The 18,510-nt window shown below is 44.7% G+C and overlaps 2 protein-coding genes across 2 annotated transcripts in view; one reads left to right on the forward strand and one right to left on the reverse strand.

Annotated features, from left to right (window-relative positions):
* Positions 1 to 18,510, forward strand: part of LOC116788859 (maestro heat-like repeat-containing protein family member 6) — a 946,858-nt gene that overhangs the window by 184,377 nt on the left and 743,971 nt on the right. The window lies entirely within an intron of this gene.
* On the reverse strand, positions 2,828 to 17,712 carry STYX (serine/threonine/tyrosine interacting protein). The gene is made up of 11 exons (XM_032692106.1): positions 17,470 to 17,712; positions 8,701 to 8,733; positions 7,782 to 7,835; positions 6,888 to 6,985; positions 6,371 to 6,431; positions 5,613 to 5,649; positions 5,046 to 5,085; positions 4,912 to 4,962; positions 4,327 to 4,399; positions 3,511 to 3,604; positions 2,828 to 3,336 (listed from the first exon to the last, which is right to left on the reverse strand). The coding sequence occupies exons 1-11, from the start codon at positions 17,524 to 17,526 to the stop codon at positions 3,263 to 3,265; spliced, it is 672 nt and encodes a 223-aa protein (XP_032547997.1). The 5' UTR covers positions 17,527 to 17,712; the 3' UTR covers positions 2,828 to 3,262.

An 18,510-nucleotide genomic window follows, 5' to 3' on the forward strand; every position in this document is an offset into this window, starting at 1 on the left:
TTTCCCTCCAGGGCTCTTTTCAGCTGTGTTCCATGGACAAACATCTCCATGGCTTGAGCCCTGACTCTGAACTAACTCTGTAAAGCAGCTCCTGCTTCGTGCTGGCCCAAGCAACTGAGGTGGATTTTCTTGCCTTTCACATTTTTAATTAATTCTGAACTTCCACTACTTTCAAGTGGATTAGTTGAATTCCATGATATCTACACCATCTAAATAGCTCCGGGCCCTCATTAAGAGTTAATGAGAAGATTAGTAGGAGTGAGGAGCAGGTGCTTGTGGCCCCGGCTCAGATCATTGTAAAACAAATGGATTGGGTTCAAAGCTGGGGTTTGTGGCTGCATGACAAAGCCTCTGCGGGCACAACCCGGCTCAGCAGCAGCCCTGGAGCTTTGAAGAGCTCTTTGTTCTGTCCCAGAGGTGACATTCCCACCCCTCTGGAAACAGCAGCTGGAGAGCTGAGGCTGCCTGGGATGGGGACTTAGAGGGGCCAGTGTGGGGTCAGGTGTGTCCCTGGAACACCACCAGTCACAGGTGTGTGTTTGGAACTCACAGGAATGGGGAAAATGCCACAAATTACAGCATTTAACAGCCACAGGGGGTATGGAAATAAATTGTCCACCTTCCCAAACTGCTGAAGCCCATTAATTTATCTACATTTATCTAATGTGTGTATATATATATATATATATATACATATACACATGATATATAATGTAGAGCTGTGGATACCCAAAGACTTGGGTGCTGCAGTTTTGTGTCTGAACCTGGAGAAGGGGAAATAAAAATAATGATTTGCTCTCCACCACTCCTTTAAATCCACACTGAGGGACCCTCCTGCCCATTCCCACCTTGAGCTGAACCCCCAAAAGCAAACACTGAAGTAGCTGCTGGCAGTTCAGCTACAGGAGACAGACATCAGGAAGTTTTAAATAAAAGGCTTAATAATAGATATGAGCGAAATTAATCTCTGAATCCCTTAGGATGTGACAGGCAGACAGATCAGAATGACTGTAAAAGGCATCAGGATGTAGTGACAGCATGGAAAAAAAACTGGATTGGTGAAAAATCCTTAGTCATGGAGTAGTGACAGAGTCTCCCCAGGACCCCAGGGATAACGGCCCCAGACTGCACATGGATGAGCCTGGTGAGATGAATCAGTGCCTTCCGTCTGTGTTTCATCCCTCCCCTTCCCCAGGGACCCAAAATAGAAAGGGATCTGCTGGTTCACACCCCTGTTTCACCAGCAGCTCGTGGCTGGCAGTGTCTGAGCCGTGCGGCCATGTGGGAGCCTCGTGGTGGATCGGCCGGGAATGTGTTTCCCAACAGCCCCAGCAGAATTCCTTCAGGGAGAGTCACTTCGCAGGAAGTAACAAACCCTCCACCACTGCAGAACCAGCCCTGCACGCTGAGCCTGTGGGCTGAGCACTGACACACTGCAGTTCTCCAGAAGAGAAGTCACTTCCTTTTTTCCAGTTGAAAATTTCGTAACTCCAGCATCAGACTTTTTATTCCAGGTTTGTGGGGGTTTTTTTTCCCCCCTGAAGGATTTACGCTGCTCCATCACTGCTGGAGGTGGCAGAGGTTCTCAGCGGCACTTCCCTGTTCCTGCTGATCGCTGGTTGAGAACTCCAGGGCCTTCACATTCCATGGGAACAGAGGTTATTAGCTGGAAAGCCCCACCCCGTGTTCTGGCTCAGCTAAACAGCTCTGACTCACTGTGGGATGTTTCCTCCTCAGGTGTCACCCACATCTGTCCCAGAGCAGCTCCAGTCCAGGCACGGATTTTCAAACCAGGTTTAACTGCCCTGACACGGCCTAAAGCTCCACGTGCTCCAGAGGGAGCAGCCCTCAGCCTTCCCAGGAGCTGCAGGGAAAGGAGACCGCCCCTGCAGTACTAAACAACTGCACTGTTTAATTCCTGTCCTCAAATCCACAGATCTGTGCCCTCAGGGAATCCCCCCAGCACAGGTTCTCCATTCTGAGGTGGCAGAGGACATTCCCATCCCCACACGGCCACATCCAAGTGCAGGGGGATGCCCTGATCCCCAAATCTTGAGCCCACCTGCTCCATGTTAAAACACAGTCCGGGTTAAAGCTCAGATTTCCCAAATCCACAGGATTTTCTAACAGGTTTGCGAAGTGCTCAGTCCCCACAGCGCTCCCAAGGAACCATCATTCCATTCCCAGCTTTTATGCAAGAAACATTGGGAAATAAAGCAGATGCAGAACTGGGACTTGCACAACCTCTGTGCTGCTGGGACAGGAGAAGAGTTAAAGCTGCACAAACCACCCTGACAATTCCCAGTTTGGAAACTTCAAAGCACCAACAAGTGTTTCCTTAGCTGACTCCAGTGTTTCACCAGACCTGAGGTGAATCCTTGAAGTCTTGGTCCCATAAACGCTTTGGGCCTCGGTTTTCAAACAGCACCCCAGGTTTTTACCTCAAATAATGCAGCTGTTGTCTTATAACAGCAACTACACCTTCAGTATGAGTTTGAAGATGTCTGTTCAACTTGAATTAACCCTTAACTCATTTACAAGCAGCTTTTTAATGCTGGCTAAAAGAACTCAGCCTTGATGTGGGTCAAATTGGCTGCCCTCTGTACTAGCCCAACACATGATTATTTCATTAAGTCATCAGTACCCTGTTCAACTTTCACTTCCAAAAAACAGGGAGATTTTCAGAACAGTGAGTCCCAGAGTGGCAGTCTCAAGATAATTCAGTGTACAGTGAGGTTAAACACTGCTCAGCTCACTGCCAGCAGCAGCACATTGTGCAGCTCCTGAAGCACGTTTCTACCACGAGACATACTGAGAACAAGGTGAGTTTTAGCAAACCTTTTCTTTACTAAAGTCTCTTGTTATAAATTACACAAATAACTTTATAAACAAATCCCCCCCCGCTTGCATTTTGTTTAAAGTAATAACTTTATATCATACAAATAAAGAAATTTCAAGTATGAAAAGTGCATTATTGCAATAATACCTCTTTGCAAGTCCAAAAATCTTGGTTTAGAATAAAACTGTAAAGTGTAAAAAAGGAGTAAAACAATCAGTGCCATCTATTCATTCAAGAAGTCCAACATCTTAAAAATGATGCTTAGTGTGTTGCAGAGGCAGATTTACATCTGAAAGCAACATGTAATTGAAAAGAAGCAATGTGTGTTCATTGTTTTGCATTATTAAGTCATTTTTTTTCCCCTAGTTTTCTTCACCTTTCTTGGCAGGAATTCATAATACAAACAGTGCTTGTCCTCAGCTCTCATCCATTCTGTGCTGCTGCCACTTGCATGGTTCCAAGTTCTTCATCCTCCTCGTGCATCCTCTTTAAACTTCCTGCAAAAGGGAGAAGAGGGAAGTTCAGTCGTTGGAGAACAGAATATTTAAGCATATTGAAGTTTGGACACTGCTTGCACACCAACTGCAGCCATCCCAATTTATTCTGCTCCTAAAGGTTTACTTAGGGGGGGTGTAAAAATCACCTCACACACGACAGGAGGGGCTTCTCACCTGTATTCCCGGGTGGAACCGAGAGGGATCTCTCCAGCTGCAGTGGTGACATCATCTGGATGGTTAATTTTGCTAGATAGATGGCTTCATATTCCTGAAAAGGTTGAAAAATGCATCATGCAATTAGCAACTAATTTGGCATAATGCTTTGCAAGGAGGAGGAGGATGAATTCAGGAAGTTCACCAGGACGGACTGGAGAGTATTTTAAAACGTGGCACAGATTTTGGAGGAGGAGAATCTTTTGCTGCTTTGCCACGAATGACAAAAACCATCAAGGCAGACAGAGCTAAAGAAAACTTGGGGGATGACTTAAAAAAATGGCTTTAAGGAACACACAAACCTGGGAGATACTCAATCATCTTGCTGCCAGCCCTCAGCAGAGACACTGCAAATCTCTGTCAGCACGCTATCTGCCCGCCAGACTCCTGGAATATGACGAAGCAACTCCAGGATTCTGCTATTTGCCGCCTCAGACTTGTGAATCTCCCCAGCTCTGAGTGCCAGTGCCAAGCAGCATCACTGGTAGGTGCCACAATTCACTTGGCAGCTCCCTCGGCCACCAGCAAAGAGGTTTCAGAGCCTCTTAATCGCTGCACACCCCAGGGGTTTTATTTCTCCTTCCCTCCTGGATTTTCTAGGTCTAAAGCTTCAGTCTCAGGAGCTGGGGTGCCCACTCATCTCCCTGCCAAGCCCTGCTACAGCTCCTGACATTTAGTTGTTAGTAAATGTGAAGTCTGAGTAGAAATGTCTGTCTGGTAGGAAAATGATTTGTCAAATGGCTTTTGAGTTATTATCAGAAAAAAAAAACCAGTCACCTGAAGTTGATGGACAAATCCAGCATTAGGATTAATACAGAATCTTCTTTCTTGGACATAAGTAAATGCATCCCTTAAAAGGAGAAGGAGAGAGAAAACACTTCAGTGGAAAACAGACTATACAAAAGTTTGTGGTTTGAGTCTTCCTTCAGATTATCAGTTCCTAGGAACTACAGAACCTCTAAACCCTCCAAAGGACTGTTTTTACAACTGGTTTTACAACAAAACAGGAGGCAGTAGGTGTAAAATGCTGTTTGCCCAGCCCAGTCCTCAGCTGGATTTCTTCTCAACACAGTGCTTAGAACAGCCCTTGGGGCCTCTCCCATAGTTTTACATCCATGGATATAAGGCTGCTGTCCCACTTCCATTAGCAGCAGGTCCCTACTTCTTAAAAAAAAAATAAAAATGAAGGATTTAAACACACCTGCAGTGAAGTGAAATGGAACAATCAGCCCCTTGTAAAGTCCTCACTCACCAGGGCAGTGTCACCTCCTGAGACTGAGTGAACACACAACTGTTTGTGCTCCCTCCAAAGTGATTATTCACTTACCCCCCTTGAATTAAAGCACAAATACCTGTTCTCACCTGTACTTCACCCCAAATGTCTCCATTATGTATGCAATAACTAAGGCAGCACTGAGAAGAAACAAACAGAAATCAGTCAAATATATTTTAACAGTTTATAAAAATATTCCTAAGCAGGATGGGGTGGTTCCTACCTTCTAGAAATCCCTGCATTTCCATGGACAAGAACTTTTCCTGAGAAGGAAAAAAAAAACAAAGCAATAAAACCAATCAACCATAGTTGTATAAACTGAATAAAATTCTTGGAAATGTAGTTTTGACTTGTTACAGAGAACTAGGAAGCACAAGGACAACAGGTGTGTCTTAGTTCACTCTGGGTTACTAACTATGCTCTGTCCTGGGATACAGAAACAGGGATTCCTGCTCCTCTGAGGGATGGAATCTGCCCTCCAGGACCACAGTGCAAATTTAAGGTCCTACATTAGAGAAGGGACAAAAAAACCTCATGCAGAGAACAGGTTTAAAGTGAAAAAAAAAAAGACCCCAAACCTCAGATATACAAAGAGGTTCATTTTCCAGTCAAAGACCAAAGGAAAGAACACTTTGCTCTGAACTTGTACAATAAAGTTCAAATCAAGCATAATAACCCCCCAAATTTAAGAAAACCTCATAATTAAGATCCTCTAACACATACCACTAATTAATTTTAAAGCTTTAACAATGTCTTAGTAGATGAAGGAAAGAAGTTAGTATGATTTTACCTCCACTTTGTAAACTTCCATCAATAAATTCTTTAGTCTAAAAAGAAAATAAAAATTACAAGAGTCAAACTTCCACATTATTTTAAAAGCAAGTAGCAGTAACACCTGAATTTTGGTAGAATTTTCCTATCAGTCTTACAATGCACCAACTGGACATTTGTATTTCTTTTGCACTTTTAACTATCCATAAAATTGTCAGTGAAAAACTAGGGTTTTAGGTGGAAGAAAGAACAAAATGCTTGTGCTCTGTTGCAAACTAAATTAAAATAGAGAAGAAAACCCCACAGCTCTAAATCAAGGGTTTATTCTATTGCCAAATATCAGCATGTAACTGTTTAACTTAACGTTACTTTTTAATTCCTCTGCAGTAACATGTTTCAAGATGCCCTAAGACTCAGTTACAACACCTAGTTACTGTTTTGAATTTGGGTTAGGATTTGATACAAGACATGTAAATACTCCTGGGCTCAAAATAACAGTTTCCCAAAGGTCAAGGTCCCCCGGATTCCCCCATTTCTTTGTTTTGAGACCAGTCCTTTTCAGTTGTGTTCCCTTTTTTTGGAGACCATAGCAAGGCAAAGCTCTTACAGCTCTGTCTCCACACTTGTAAAAAGGAGTTAATTACACTTATTAAAGTGTCACTTAAGAGCTTGGCAGCACTTCCAGGTGCCTCAGGATGGGCATCCCAAACTTGAAACTGCTGCCTGTTAGTTCGGAAAACTCTTCCTGGGCAACTCCATTCCCAAATAAACACTCACCATAGGGAAAAATCGTATTATATTCTCAACTGGATTATCTGCAATATCCAAGACTAAATACCTGCAACGAGAACAGTTGCTGTGAGTAAACAACAACACTGAGTAGCTACTACTGGTACAGCCCCCCCAGTTACTCACACCCCCAGGAGGATCCCAGCACTTCCCTCCTGGCTTTGCTTCCTGATCTGAGAGCTCCAGAAATCCCACAATCAAGGAAAACTCTGGAGCTCTCCTTGTGAGGGAGGCAGTGAGGAACCTTCTCCAACATCCCCTGACAGAATCACCTCTGAGAACCAACAACTTTAAGTCTGAAGTTGCTGAAAAACTAACGGATAATTCTCATTTCAGGCTCGTCTGGAGTTCAGCAGGACGGACAAACTTCATGGGTTGGATTTAAAGTCTTTCTGCACCTCAGTACATTTTTCAAATGGTTTTGACACCATGAAAATATTTGGAAAGAACACCCACACACACCCAAAAAAAAAAAAAAAAAAAAGGAATCTGGGTGGTTTCTCACCTAAATAACTGTTGGAAGTTTGGTTTAATAAAATTTGCTTCAATGTTTTGCCGTATGCATATTACATGGGTTATTCCATGTTTCTGAAGGATAGGTAGCTGTGGGAAGAGAAAAATAATATCTTTTTGAAATTACAGATCCATCTATTACACAGTAATAAAAAGAAAAGGTTATACTTAATAACTATATGTAGTTATATCTATATAAAATAAGGATATAATACATATATTTAATAACCATACACAATAGGGCTATATCATGTCCTCAAAGAAAACCAGAGCTGGTTTTCTAGAATTTAGGGTGAAAATTGTTGTCTTTCAAAAGGAGAAAGCATTCCTAACAATGCCAAAAAGATCAGGCATTAAGGGAGGCATTCAATGAACTTGTTTGTCTCTGCCCACCTCTCTCACTTCCCCTGAAATTGCAAGTCCCTACACGATGGAGGAATTTCCAGCCAGCACTGGATTCTTGCTGGAATGAGACCATGAAAATAAGATCATTTAAAGTATGAGGCAAGTTTGCAGAGCCAAGCTGTGCCTTAGCAGTGCTTGATTTTATTGGAGATTTAATTGTCCTTGTTTTGCTCTGTGTGTGTGAGTGCCCAGCTCTGATTTGTGTTGCAACACTTTAACGAAGGAAATAAATTGCCTGGTCTGAAATGGTCTCAAACTGTTTAAATTTTCAGAGACTTATATTAAATTTTAACTACAAGACTCAATTTCCATACAAATAGCTCAGACCATCCCATATTCCTTCTGCTCTGGGATCTTCCATGTTCCAACTGAGGGCTGCAACCAAATTTACCCCTCTATGGATACACCTGAACATAAACCCACGGCAACAAATCACCACAGCAAAGCTTCCCTGGGAGGAGAATATTCTGAAAAATCATACCTTGCTTTTCATAGCTGAAGAATATGGGCCTAAAAATAACCCAGGTAAAATTTCCTAGGAGGAAGAACAGACATTTAATACCAGCTCCAAATGATGTGAAATAACTCATTTCACTCACCTCGGAGCAGGGCCGTGGAAACAAATAATTTACATTTTAGGGAGAGATGTGTTATCAAGTGTCATTTACAAGAGGACAAGGGGAAAAAAAAAATAGTCAGTTTGGCAGGATAAAAGAAACACGATCTTTGTGCAGCAGATCTTGTTTTGGAACTGGAATCAAGCCCTTTATTGGGCCCGAGTTCCAGGTTGGTTACGGCATCTCACCCAGCCCCAGATCAAGTGAAGGGAACTCTAACTTGGGATATAATCCTGTCTTGGAACTCATTCCAAATCACTCTCATGGAAAGAGAGGCACACATGGAAATTCTTCTACCTCTGTCCCAGAAGTGGGAAAACATTGGGTTTTAACTGTTTATCCCACTGATTTGTAACCATTTATTTAGTTGTATAAACCTTATCCTGTGTAAAGATTTGGCTGATAGATGGAAGGAACACTTTGATTTTCCATCCTCCTGGAGAACACTTCCAAGCAAATTTAAGTCAGAGAGCAAAGCTCTGATACGTTTTTAGCAATCATCTAAAAACATTTAGAATGGCAAAACTGTAATATTTGGGGGATTATGGAAAAAAAAAAAAAGGACAAAATTAATTTATTTTTAGTACTTGCACAACAGAAATCCAAGCATATCTGCATTCCAAGCTGGCAAATCCTCACATTAATTAACTAATTAATTCTGTCTCCTGTGGTGCTGCCTGACACTTTACCTGTAAAGACTGATTTGATACCAGCTCTTTTTTTTCCCCCCCTCACTGAATGCTCCATGTTTTTTGCCTCAAATGGTAAATGGAAGTGTCATACCTGCATCTCTCTCCTCATGGGATAGGTCCAATCCTTGAAAAATAAAATAAAAAACAATTACATATACACAAAATATCCGGGCAGAGATCTGTACATGAGGAGGGGGGAAAAAAGAAAAAAGCTTTAGAACATCCTGTATTAGTCACAGAAATAAAAAAAATAAATAAATCCTTTGCCTGGTACATTCCTGCAGCCACTGGAAAAACAGAGGATAACAAGAAGGGCAGGTACCTCCCTTAAAATCCACACTGCCTCACCTAATACACTTCAACTGCCTTCATTGGGAATATCCAGGATTTGGCTTCAACAATTCCAGAAATTTGAGTGCATTCTACTTTTGCCCATCCTACAGCTGCACTGGGAGGGATCCTGACACAACAAACACCAATCCTCCCTGCTGGTTAATTCACAGCTCCCACAAAATCCCAGACCCTCACGTTTGTGAGGGTTCACCCCCCATTCCCAGCTATTCACAATCCACCAGAATGCCCAGAGCAAATGCCAGGATCAACATTCCCATCCTTTGCTCCATTTTAGCACTGCCAAAGCTGAACAGAAAAATGCTCAGGAAGAGTCTTATTCCTGTCTTTCCTTCCCTATAACTCCCACTGTCCTCTATTCTTTGACCCTCACAGCCCAAGGAGTTGTAGCTGAGATCCCAGTTATCAGCTGGAGGGGGAAAAAAGGGAATAGTCCCACAAATCAAATACTGAATACATTTATTCACGTAATTTTGCTGTTTGATTCACACACAACCAGCAGCCAGGAGAAAACTTCCCCTGTGTTATGTTCCAGTGTCCTCAAAACCATGGGAAAGCTAAGCCCTAAATATTCCAGCTGTGAAGTGAGGTCAGGATTACACCAGGAAAGATCCCTTAAACCTGAGCACCTCCACTTGTGCCAGGAGCATCGATTTCCCATTAAACCTCTTTTTCCCAATACAATAAAAACCCAGTTCTTCCCTCACACACCCCCACGGTGCACAGGGAGGATTTTCTAGCTCTTGGTAGTGGAATTAGAAAGGATTTTAGTATCAGTGAAGTTATTCTGGAAAACACTTGGATTGAATCTGGGACAGCTTTTCTGAGAAAGCAAACAAACATCGAGCCACTCAAAACAAACCTTTGGATACCACCTAAAGTGGTAGCACAAACAGGGAAATAAAATGCACTGAAATGGGTTTTGCTAAAGACACAGAAGTAGCTAAATTACTTCTGCATGTTCCAGATGGAAGAATAAAAGCTCCTGGAAGCAGAAAAGTAAAAATGCTGTGACAAAAGATGGTATTTTCAGAACTGTATCCTTTGAAGGTTGACCTGAGAGTGTTTAGCATAACCCTGTTGTCTCATTGCAGATACAAAAGCATCATTCACTCCTCAAAAAAGAAAAAAAAAAAAAACCCAAACATTTTTGTCCAAGAATAAAAGGAACACTAAGAGCAATAAAAGTCTGAGAAGCTTATGCTGCACTCCAGGACTACACAGGAGCATTTAAGTGGGGTTATTACTCTGTTTGTAGAATTTAAAAGTCCTAATTTGGAGCATAATGAAAAGACAAATTCATGTCCCCTTTGGCTGAGGGGACTTAAAAAAAACAAGGCAAATATTCCTTTCAAATGCTTTAGAAGCAGGAATTTGTTAGTCCCAACAGCTGCAAACTCTGCAAAAGTAGGCAAGAACTGAGTGCAAAGGGGCCCAACCCCAAAATACAGCACAGACGTTCTGAACAAGGCAAATGAAATGTCTGTGCAGGTCCCAGACATCGGGCTTTGGTGTTCTTCAAGAAGGCAAAAAAGATACAGTTACCAATGGGATTTAGGCTGCAAAAGAAGTATCTGAGAGATGGTGTTGAAAGAAAACATTTAATCTGAGGCAAGTACACAAGCTACTGAGAGAGTGATTGTGGTGATTGCTGACAGCCCTTCAAGGCTTTTGAACCCAACAATGCCAGATTATTCAAATGCTATGCAAGATTATGTAAAAAACCCGACCTACTAATGGAGAGTGAACCCCAGCAGAGGTTTCATTTTAAGGAATTCATTCATCAACCCTGTTTTCCACCCTGTCTGACAAATAACAGCTGAAAGTTTCCCTTTTTAGCAGACCAAATGCAAGGATTCTGCAAAGAAAACAACTGATGATGCCAGAGATGGAGAGAGGAACAGCATTCCTTGGTGCTGAGGATTTGGGAGGTTCTCCAGAACATGGGGCAACTCACTGAAAGACAAATTCATCAACACTTGCAAGACACTGAAGAGAAGGAATGCAAAAAATAATGCCCACAACCCTTAAGTTTTACAGAGGAGTCACTCACCTCTGACTTATCTCCCCAAACTAGACTGGGATTCGCTGGTGGACAAGTGCAAGAGATGCCTGAGCTGTAATAACCTTAATTATCTGCTGTAATTTGTATTTGCACAAATGAAATTCCAGGGACCCTCTAAATTCAGTTCCTGTCCCAGAATGGAGTGACTGGCAAGAGAAGAGGGAATAAAGCACATTTCAAAGCCCTCCCTTCCCCTTCCAAAGCCGATCTCCAGCTGAAATAAATTGAAGATATCAATTAACAGGTAAGACTTGTCCACACTACAAAGAGCTTCTTGGTATCCAATATCCAAACTGCATCAAGAATAGCTCTGCCAACACTTATTTTGTCCATATTTTGCCACAGCCACACCTGTTTTTCCTCAGAACAGTTTAACAGCAAAAAATGACACCTTCCAAGGGCAGGTGGACTTTTTTTTCCCCCTGAAAGAGCGACCTTGGCTGGGACTTCACATAAAATTGACATGATGAATTTTTTTTAATTGGTTTAACAGCCCTGACACTGAGATCCCCACAAAAGCAAAGACTGTGGGGTTTTACACACAGCACACAACTGTACCTCATGCAACGTGCCTCTCCAGAAGGAATGCAGTGCAAGGGATCCACGTGACGGGGCTTAACTGGTCCCTGACTGACAGTTGAAGTCTGCAGACCCGTCTGATTTTCCCACATAAAAGGCACATCCCCGGTCTTTGTCAAAGCTGAGCTTTGGCTGAAAGGCAATCCCAGCTCTGCCCTCGCCTTGGGATGGTTTAAACTCCTGCTGCCTTATAATTAGCAGAGCCTGCAAACCACAGACTGGCCCAGATGAAGGGAGAAGCTCTCAAAGGTGCTGAAAATCGCACCAGGAAAATAAATCCGATCATTTGTTGAAGGAGGATGACATTAGGAAGTATCTTTCCCAGAGTTTCACTGCTGCCTCTCACCTGCTCAGCATCACCCACCACCCGAACGACTCTCCCTCTTCCCAGACCATTACTCAGATCCTTTGGAAAAGCTGCACACAGCTCCCAGTAAAACCTTCCTGACCACTCCAGGTGACCCTTTTCACACACTCAGCTCTTTTGTTGTTGATTTACGGCATCACTTCCCTCCCCACACAGATTTCTCTTCCCATCACAACCCATCACAGCCAGGACTTCTGCATGACTGATACCTCAAAAACCCAGAATCCTCCTGCCTGAATCTTGTTCCCCTGCCTGCCCCTGGAATGTTCACATGGGCTGTAACACTCCAAGCCTCTGCTCCCAAACCTGCTACAACGTCGTGAAGTGGAAGCTGCAGAAACTGTTACAGGGCTGCTCCAATTCCTTCATCCATCCTGGACAAATCCTGGCTCCAATTTTGTGCCACTGTAGAGGAAATTCAAATTACAGCCTGATGGTGTTGTATCAGAAAAGTCAGAGGGCAGGATTGGATCAACTGCCAGCACCATTATCATCCCCCTTCACAGGATCCAGCTTGGATTGTGGATGGGTCCTGATCCCAAAGCTTTGTGCTGAATTCCCAGGCAGCTTTAAGTGTAATTCATACAGTGAAGTAAAATCTTGGGCTTGAAAGAATTTTAGACAATATTTAAAAAAAACCCTCTCAGCTGATACAGGAGGGGGAGAGGGGATGTTATCAGTAAAGACCTGCCCAAAACCAGAGTTAAATCAAGGCCTTTGTAAAACGGACCAAACACTGCCAAAGGAAACCTTCAAACACTAAAGCAGTAGTAGAACACATTCATTTGCCATCTTTTCATAAGAAAGCAGACAAATTAAATGAAGCACTGAAATCACATTCAAGAAAAATATTTGAGTATTACTGAAACCTGTCACCTCTCTCACTGAAGGATGGTACTTAAGGGCCTCAAAACGAGCTGCAAACAAGAGTGAAATGAAAGGTTGTGTCTTCAGTTTTGATCATGCTTCGTGTTCTTGGACAGTTACATTCATTAAAAAAGCTTTGAACTGAAACAGGTATTTTTTTAATACATGCTGAATAATTTCAGCTGGAAGGAACCTACGACAATTTGACCACTGCAGGGATATATAAATATATAATTTTTTTTTTTCCAGGTAGAAATCCTGGTGCAAGTGTATAAAATACACAAAATTAAACCCAATTTTTTTGGTTCCCCCAAGGTGTGGGCATGGCACTAACATGACCAGAGCTTAAGGAGGTTAAATTAAGGAAGGCTTGGACTGCACTGCTATCCCAAAACTGGCTAAAGGCTGGTTAAAGCACCTTGATAAAGAGTGAGGTGACATTACCACCCTTGCATAGCTGTTTAATCCAAAGGTCACCACGCTCAGGAAATGATCCAAGGATTGAGACAGTGTTTTACAGGGAATTCTGTGTATTTCTCAAGAGTACTCAGACAATGGGAAGCCCTCGTCCTACAGATTTTTGCTATTGAAAATACAAAGGAATACAAAAGCAGGAAGGTGGAGAGGGACAACAACAGCAGGTGGGAACGAGAGGGGAAGGAAAAAGGGGACAACAGGAAAAGAAAGGTTATTTTAGCAGAGGGAAACACAAGCCATGGAAAAGGATAAAAGGTAAAACTAAAGGAAAAGTAGAAATGGAAAGTAGAAACATCAGTGATTCTTATTTGTCCCATTCTGGAACACTGGTCCAAAAGACACCTCTGCTGGCTCCTTAAATACCATCAGCACACAGGACCAGCAGCACTGGCTTCTATTAGAGCACAGAGATAAATTAAAAATAAACAATAAACCAGAATTCTTCGGCTTACAGGAAGCACAAAAGCCAAGGGCCAGGAGTGCCACACTCATGCAGACTATCAGGGTTGTTTATAATGGTGCAAGAATGTCCTTCTCATGCCCCTCCTCGTTTTAACTGTGAGTGGGGCTGTGCTGAGGCAGATAAGTCCTTTTACAACCCTCATTTAGATAAAACAACTCCAAATGTCCTTTAACTCCCCAGCCCTACAAACTGCTCCACCGTGCCTGGGGATCCCCGAGCGCTTCCCAAGGATCCAAGGCACAAGTTAATCACGACTGACAAACTTCAGAGCGCTTTTTTTTTTGCTCCATGTGGAGCAGTCTGAGAGCATCCCACGGGGCTGGGATCAAAATCTGCCACCTGATTTACATCCCCTCACCAAAACACAGCCTTTTTTCCCCCTCCATTTTTTGGGCTCTAGGACGTGGGCAAGGAAAATAATTCTAATGATACAGCTTCCTACTTGTTTTAAAGAGGCTGCAGAGGAGGGGAATCGCTGTGTTTAAGTGGGGTTATCTGTGTTTCCTATCAAAAGTAAGAGTAAAAAAAAATGTTGGATGAATTTGTTCCACTTTTAGACGGACTGCATCCCGGTTAAAAAAAAAAAAAGCAGTCAAAAATACCCAGCATTTCAGACTAAATATAGCTGTCAAAAATGTAAATGCCTTTAAAAAAAGCCCCATGTGCTAAAGAGAGCTCAGTTTTTATGCATAATAAAAAGGGAAATATGGCTGCTTAGTCAACAAGCTGCTAATTTAATTACAAAAACCCATGGAGAGTCCTAAAAAAAATCCTAAATACATCAAGAATATGAGTTTGCTCAGCCTGCTTGCAAGCAAATATGCTAATTTTTTAGCAAAGAAATAAAATGGTAATTGCTGATGTGTTCCCATTATATGTATGCCAGTTCTTTTTTTGTTTAAAATTCAATGGGAAAATAATTTCCATTAAATTCCTTGAATTACTCTAGTCCTTAGTGATCACCTTTCCAGAAGTGTTAAGATGTCTCAGTACTAATAAGCCAACATGCAATAATTGCTATTTATCTGACCTTCTTTTAACAAGTTTTTAGACATACATGGTTATACTGGTGGGAAAAAAGACCCACAGCACTTTTAAATTTAAGAAAGTTTGAGATCTTATCTTGGAAAATATGCTAATTTTAGAAAAAGATATAAAAATCTAAGCTCAGAAGTGTTTCCATGCCACATGTGATCACCATTACTCACAAGACTTCGACATATTCACTATCACCAGTCTGTAAAAGAACACAGTTTGCAGACATTCCTGGTATATCCCAGAAAAGCTTGGCAAGAGTGATGAGTTATGGGGTTTTCAGATATTTCTCAATCTCCAAAAAGCACCAAGAGCCAAGTGGCTTAAACATCCAGCGAGCTGTAACACCACGTGTGGATTAGGGACAGGGCAAACAACATCCAGGCTGGAAAACTGACCTATTTATCCAGAGCACATCCCTGCAGCCTGTCTCAGTCAATCCAGGCTACTCTCACCCCTCACCACTTTCCCATGTGCCAGGAAAGAGTGTGATGCTGTGCAGTCAACCAGATCACAAAGTGATTTGGCCTTTTTTTTTTTTTTTTTGAATTATTATTATTTAAGCTGTCACGTGGCTATAAGTGCCAGCAGGGAGAAGGGAGCTGGGGGTGGCAGCTGGATTGACTCAAAGAGGTGACAAAGTTGCACTTACTCCTTCCTGAGCAGCAGGAAGTCAAGCAGGGATTCCCCGTGTTCTCCCTCCTCCCCTTCCCAATATCTTGAAATCAAATCTGCCAGGCCAGCGTTCAACCACTCACCACCAGCTTCCTGAACTAACATCAGGGATTACTCCTCAGGAAAGGGCCTCCTCACTGCCATGCATGAGAGATGATCTTCAGCTTCCCGTGGAAAAGGAGGGCAGAATGATTTTAGTTTGCTTTTCCAAAGCATTATCTTAAGGATTAGGCTGAAGTCTCTTACACTTTTGCTTTCAACAAGTTAACTCCACGAGAACTTTGATGTTCTCCATCGGTTTTAACCTTTCCTCAAACATTCCAACTGTGTATTGCCTTGTATTTAGATCTTGTCATTTCTCTAAATGATCTTCTATTTAGATCTAGTCAGACACAAAAGTAACATGTTGAAAAGGAGTTACAGCTTTTAAAACCATCCTTGAAATTCCCTACTGTGTGAAATTCTAACACACTATCACCTGTATTATATGTATATATCACACATCATATTATTGAGAGATAAAGCATGAAAAAGAACCAAAAAACAGAAGATGCTCTGAAGGACATTGTATTATAATCTCAGTTTTCATCAGTTAAGAGTTGTCAGACCGGCAGTGACCCCTGTTTTTATTCTTATTTTAACCACACACTCCTCTTTAGCCATTCTAGACACAAACATTCGAGATGAGAAGCCACCCAGGCTAATTTAGTTAACCATTCTCAGACATAACTATGCATAACATGATTGGTTTCTCCAGAAAAATAAAATTTATTTTAAAACAAACAAATTATAGACCCCACAGGGCGGCATGTGATTTGTGTGGAGACACAAAGTGATTACAACTTTGTGAAAACAATCAGGATGACTTGTAAACGTGTGATCTTGACAACAAAAACAGAACAAAAAAGAGTCACTTCCATATTTGGGTAATTTACCACAACAACATAGAACGGTGTTGTTAAAACAGAAATAAACGCTGATGTTTATGAAATATACAGCGATCTATAGACGCCTGAAGAGCTCAGATACTCGCCAGGCTGTGACATTTTGCATTAAATATCTGAGGCCACCGAAGGGGGGACACTCGGGGCTGTTCGTGACACACAAAAACACCACCAGTGCCCAGGGTCAGAGCCGGGGACTCGGGCCAAGTTCAGAAATCAGACACCGCGCTGACCCCGCTGCTGTGACACCGCACAGGGCACAGCTCAGCCCGGGCACACACCACCACCTGTCCTAGTCCGCAGAGAGGTCTTGGCTCTGGAACACCCCGAAAATACCTCCCTGGTGGGCTCACCAGAGCGGCAGATTGTTCCTGGAGGAGCAAAGAGTCCGCAGGCACCGAGTGTTTGGAAGGGACACGCAGGTACCCACTGCCCATGGGGCGAGGGAGGACAGGGCTGGTGTCCATACAGACGGAGAGGGACACGCAGGGGGAAGCAAAGGGCGGATAAGAGGAAGGCTGGGACACAGTGGACACAGAGGAGGGGATAAAAAAAACGAGGAGGGGCCGCTACGGGAGGGCAAAAGCCAAAGGAGATGAAACAAGGGGGCTCCGCTCCCTGGCTGTGAGGGTGGGGAGGCCCTGGCACAGGGTGCCCACAGAAGCTGTGGCTGCCCCTGGATGCCTGGAAGTGTCCAAGGCCAGGCTGGACGGGGCTTGGAGCGGCCTGGGATAGTGTGAGGTTTCCAGGCGGGGAAAGGCCGGAGGCACCCGGGAGGGCGGTCTGAGAGAGGAACAGGGGGAGCAGAGCACAGCAGGGACGAGGGAGGGAGGATGCGCTCGGTGCTCCCGGGGGGTGTCACCAGCACAGCGAGGGACACGGACCCGCGAGGCCTGCGACGGATCCCAGCGGGAATCCCGCGGGAAGGGGTGCGGGAGGCACCGCAGGGCGGGCAGGGCTGTGAGGGGAACCCCCGGCGGGGGATGGAGTGCTCGGGGCGGGCGGGGTGGGGGGCCGGCAGCGGAGCTCCCGCTCACCTCAGAGTCCTCTTTGGCCTGCGGCAGCGCGGGGAAGGCCGGCTTGGCGAGCTCCATGGCCGGGCGCTGTCCGGGCGGGGCAGGACCCGGGGCAGGGCGGCTATTTGGGCAGCGGGACCGCGGGCTCCGGCTCGGGAGCGGCAGGAGATGGAGGCGGCGGCGGAGGAGGCGGCGGCGGCGGCGCGCTCAGCCGCTCGCGCCCGGCCGCCATGCTGCTGCTGCTGCTGCCGCCTCTTCTTCCCTCCTCCTCCTCCTCCTCCTCCCCTTCCCACCTCTTCCTCCTCCTCCTCCTCTCCCTCCTCCTCCTCCCCCTGCCGTCCGCCCGCCCCCGGGCCCCGCTCCAGCGGCGCCCGCGCCCCGCTCCGCCCTCAGCGCTCTGCCCTCCCCTCACGGGCGGGCGCCGCCCCGGTTCCTTTCGTTAACCCCCTCGCGGCCCCCGAATTCGCGTTCATTAACCCCAAAATGTCGGCGAGGGGCGCTTGGCCCGTTAACGGCCGTGAGGGTCCGGCTCCCCACGCGTCGCGGCCATTAGCGCTCCCGGGTCGCCGTGGCCCGGCATTCCCGTGGGATCGTTCTCCTCACGCGCCCCATTCCATTCTGGCGAGGGGGCGCTCGCCCTGTCCCCCATCGGGATGACGCTGCTGCCTCAAATTTTAGCTGGCAGTGCGAAAGGGGTCACCTACAATCAGGTCCTCTGTGCTGGGTGATGCCCGCAGATACCTCAGTGCTGGGGCAGGAAACCTGCTTTTCTGCTTTTTGGGGTTCCCCGGTCCCATGCTCTGGAAGGAATTCATATGTGGAAGAAATTCAGCCAGGAGAAGGCTCCAGGGAGACCTGAGAGCACCTTCCAGTGTCTAAAAGGGCTCCAAGAGAGCTGGAGAGGGACTTGGGATAAGGGCCTGGAGGGACAGGACAAGGGGGAATGGCTTCCCACTGCCAGAGGGCAGGGATAGGTGGGATATTGGGAAGGAATTCCTGGCTGGGAGGGTGAGGAGGCCCTGGCACAGTTTGCCCAGAGAAGCTGTGGCTGCCCCTGGACCC

Source organism: Chiroxiphia lanceolata, chromosome 6 (assembly GCF_009829145.1).
Source record: "Chiroxiphia lanceolata isolate bChiLan1 chromosome 6, bChiLan1.pri, whole genome shotgun sequence".
NCBI lineage: Eukaryota > Metazoa > Chordata > Aves > Passeriformes > Pipridae > Chiroxiphia > Chiroxiphia lanceolata.

What these genes read in the sequence shown, in the direction of transcription:
- STYX (XM_032692106.1), bottom strand. Translation starts at nt 17,526, where the DNA reads ATGGAGCTCGCCAAGCCGGCCTTCCCCGCGCTGCCGCAGGCCAAAGAG. An exon ending in CTTCAGCTATGAAAAGCAAG is followed by an intron (nt 6,986 to 7,781) that starts GTATGATTTTTC and finishes CTCTTCCCACAG; the next exon opens with CTACCTATCCTTCAGAAACA. An exon ending in ACATTTGGGGTGAAGTACAG is followed by an intron (nt 4,400 to 4,911) that starts GTGAGAACAGGT and finishes TCTCCTTTTAAG; the next exon opens with GGATGCATTTACTTATGTCC.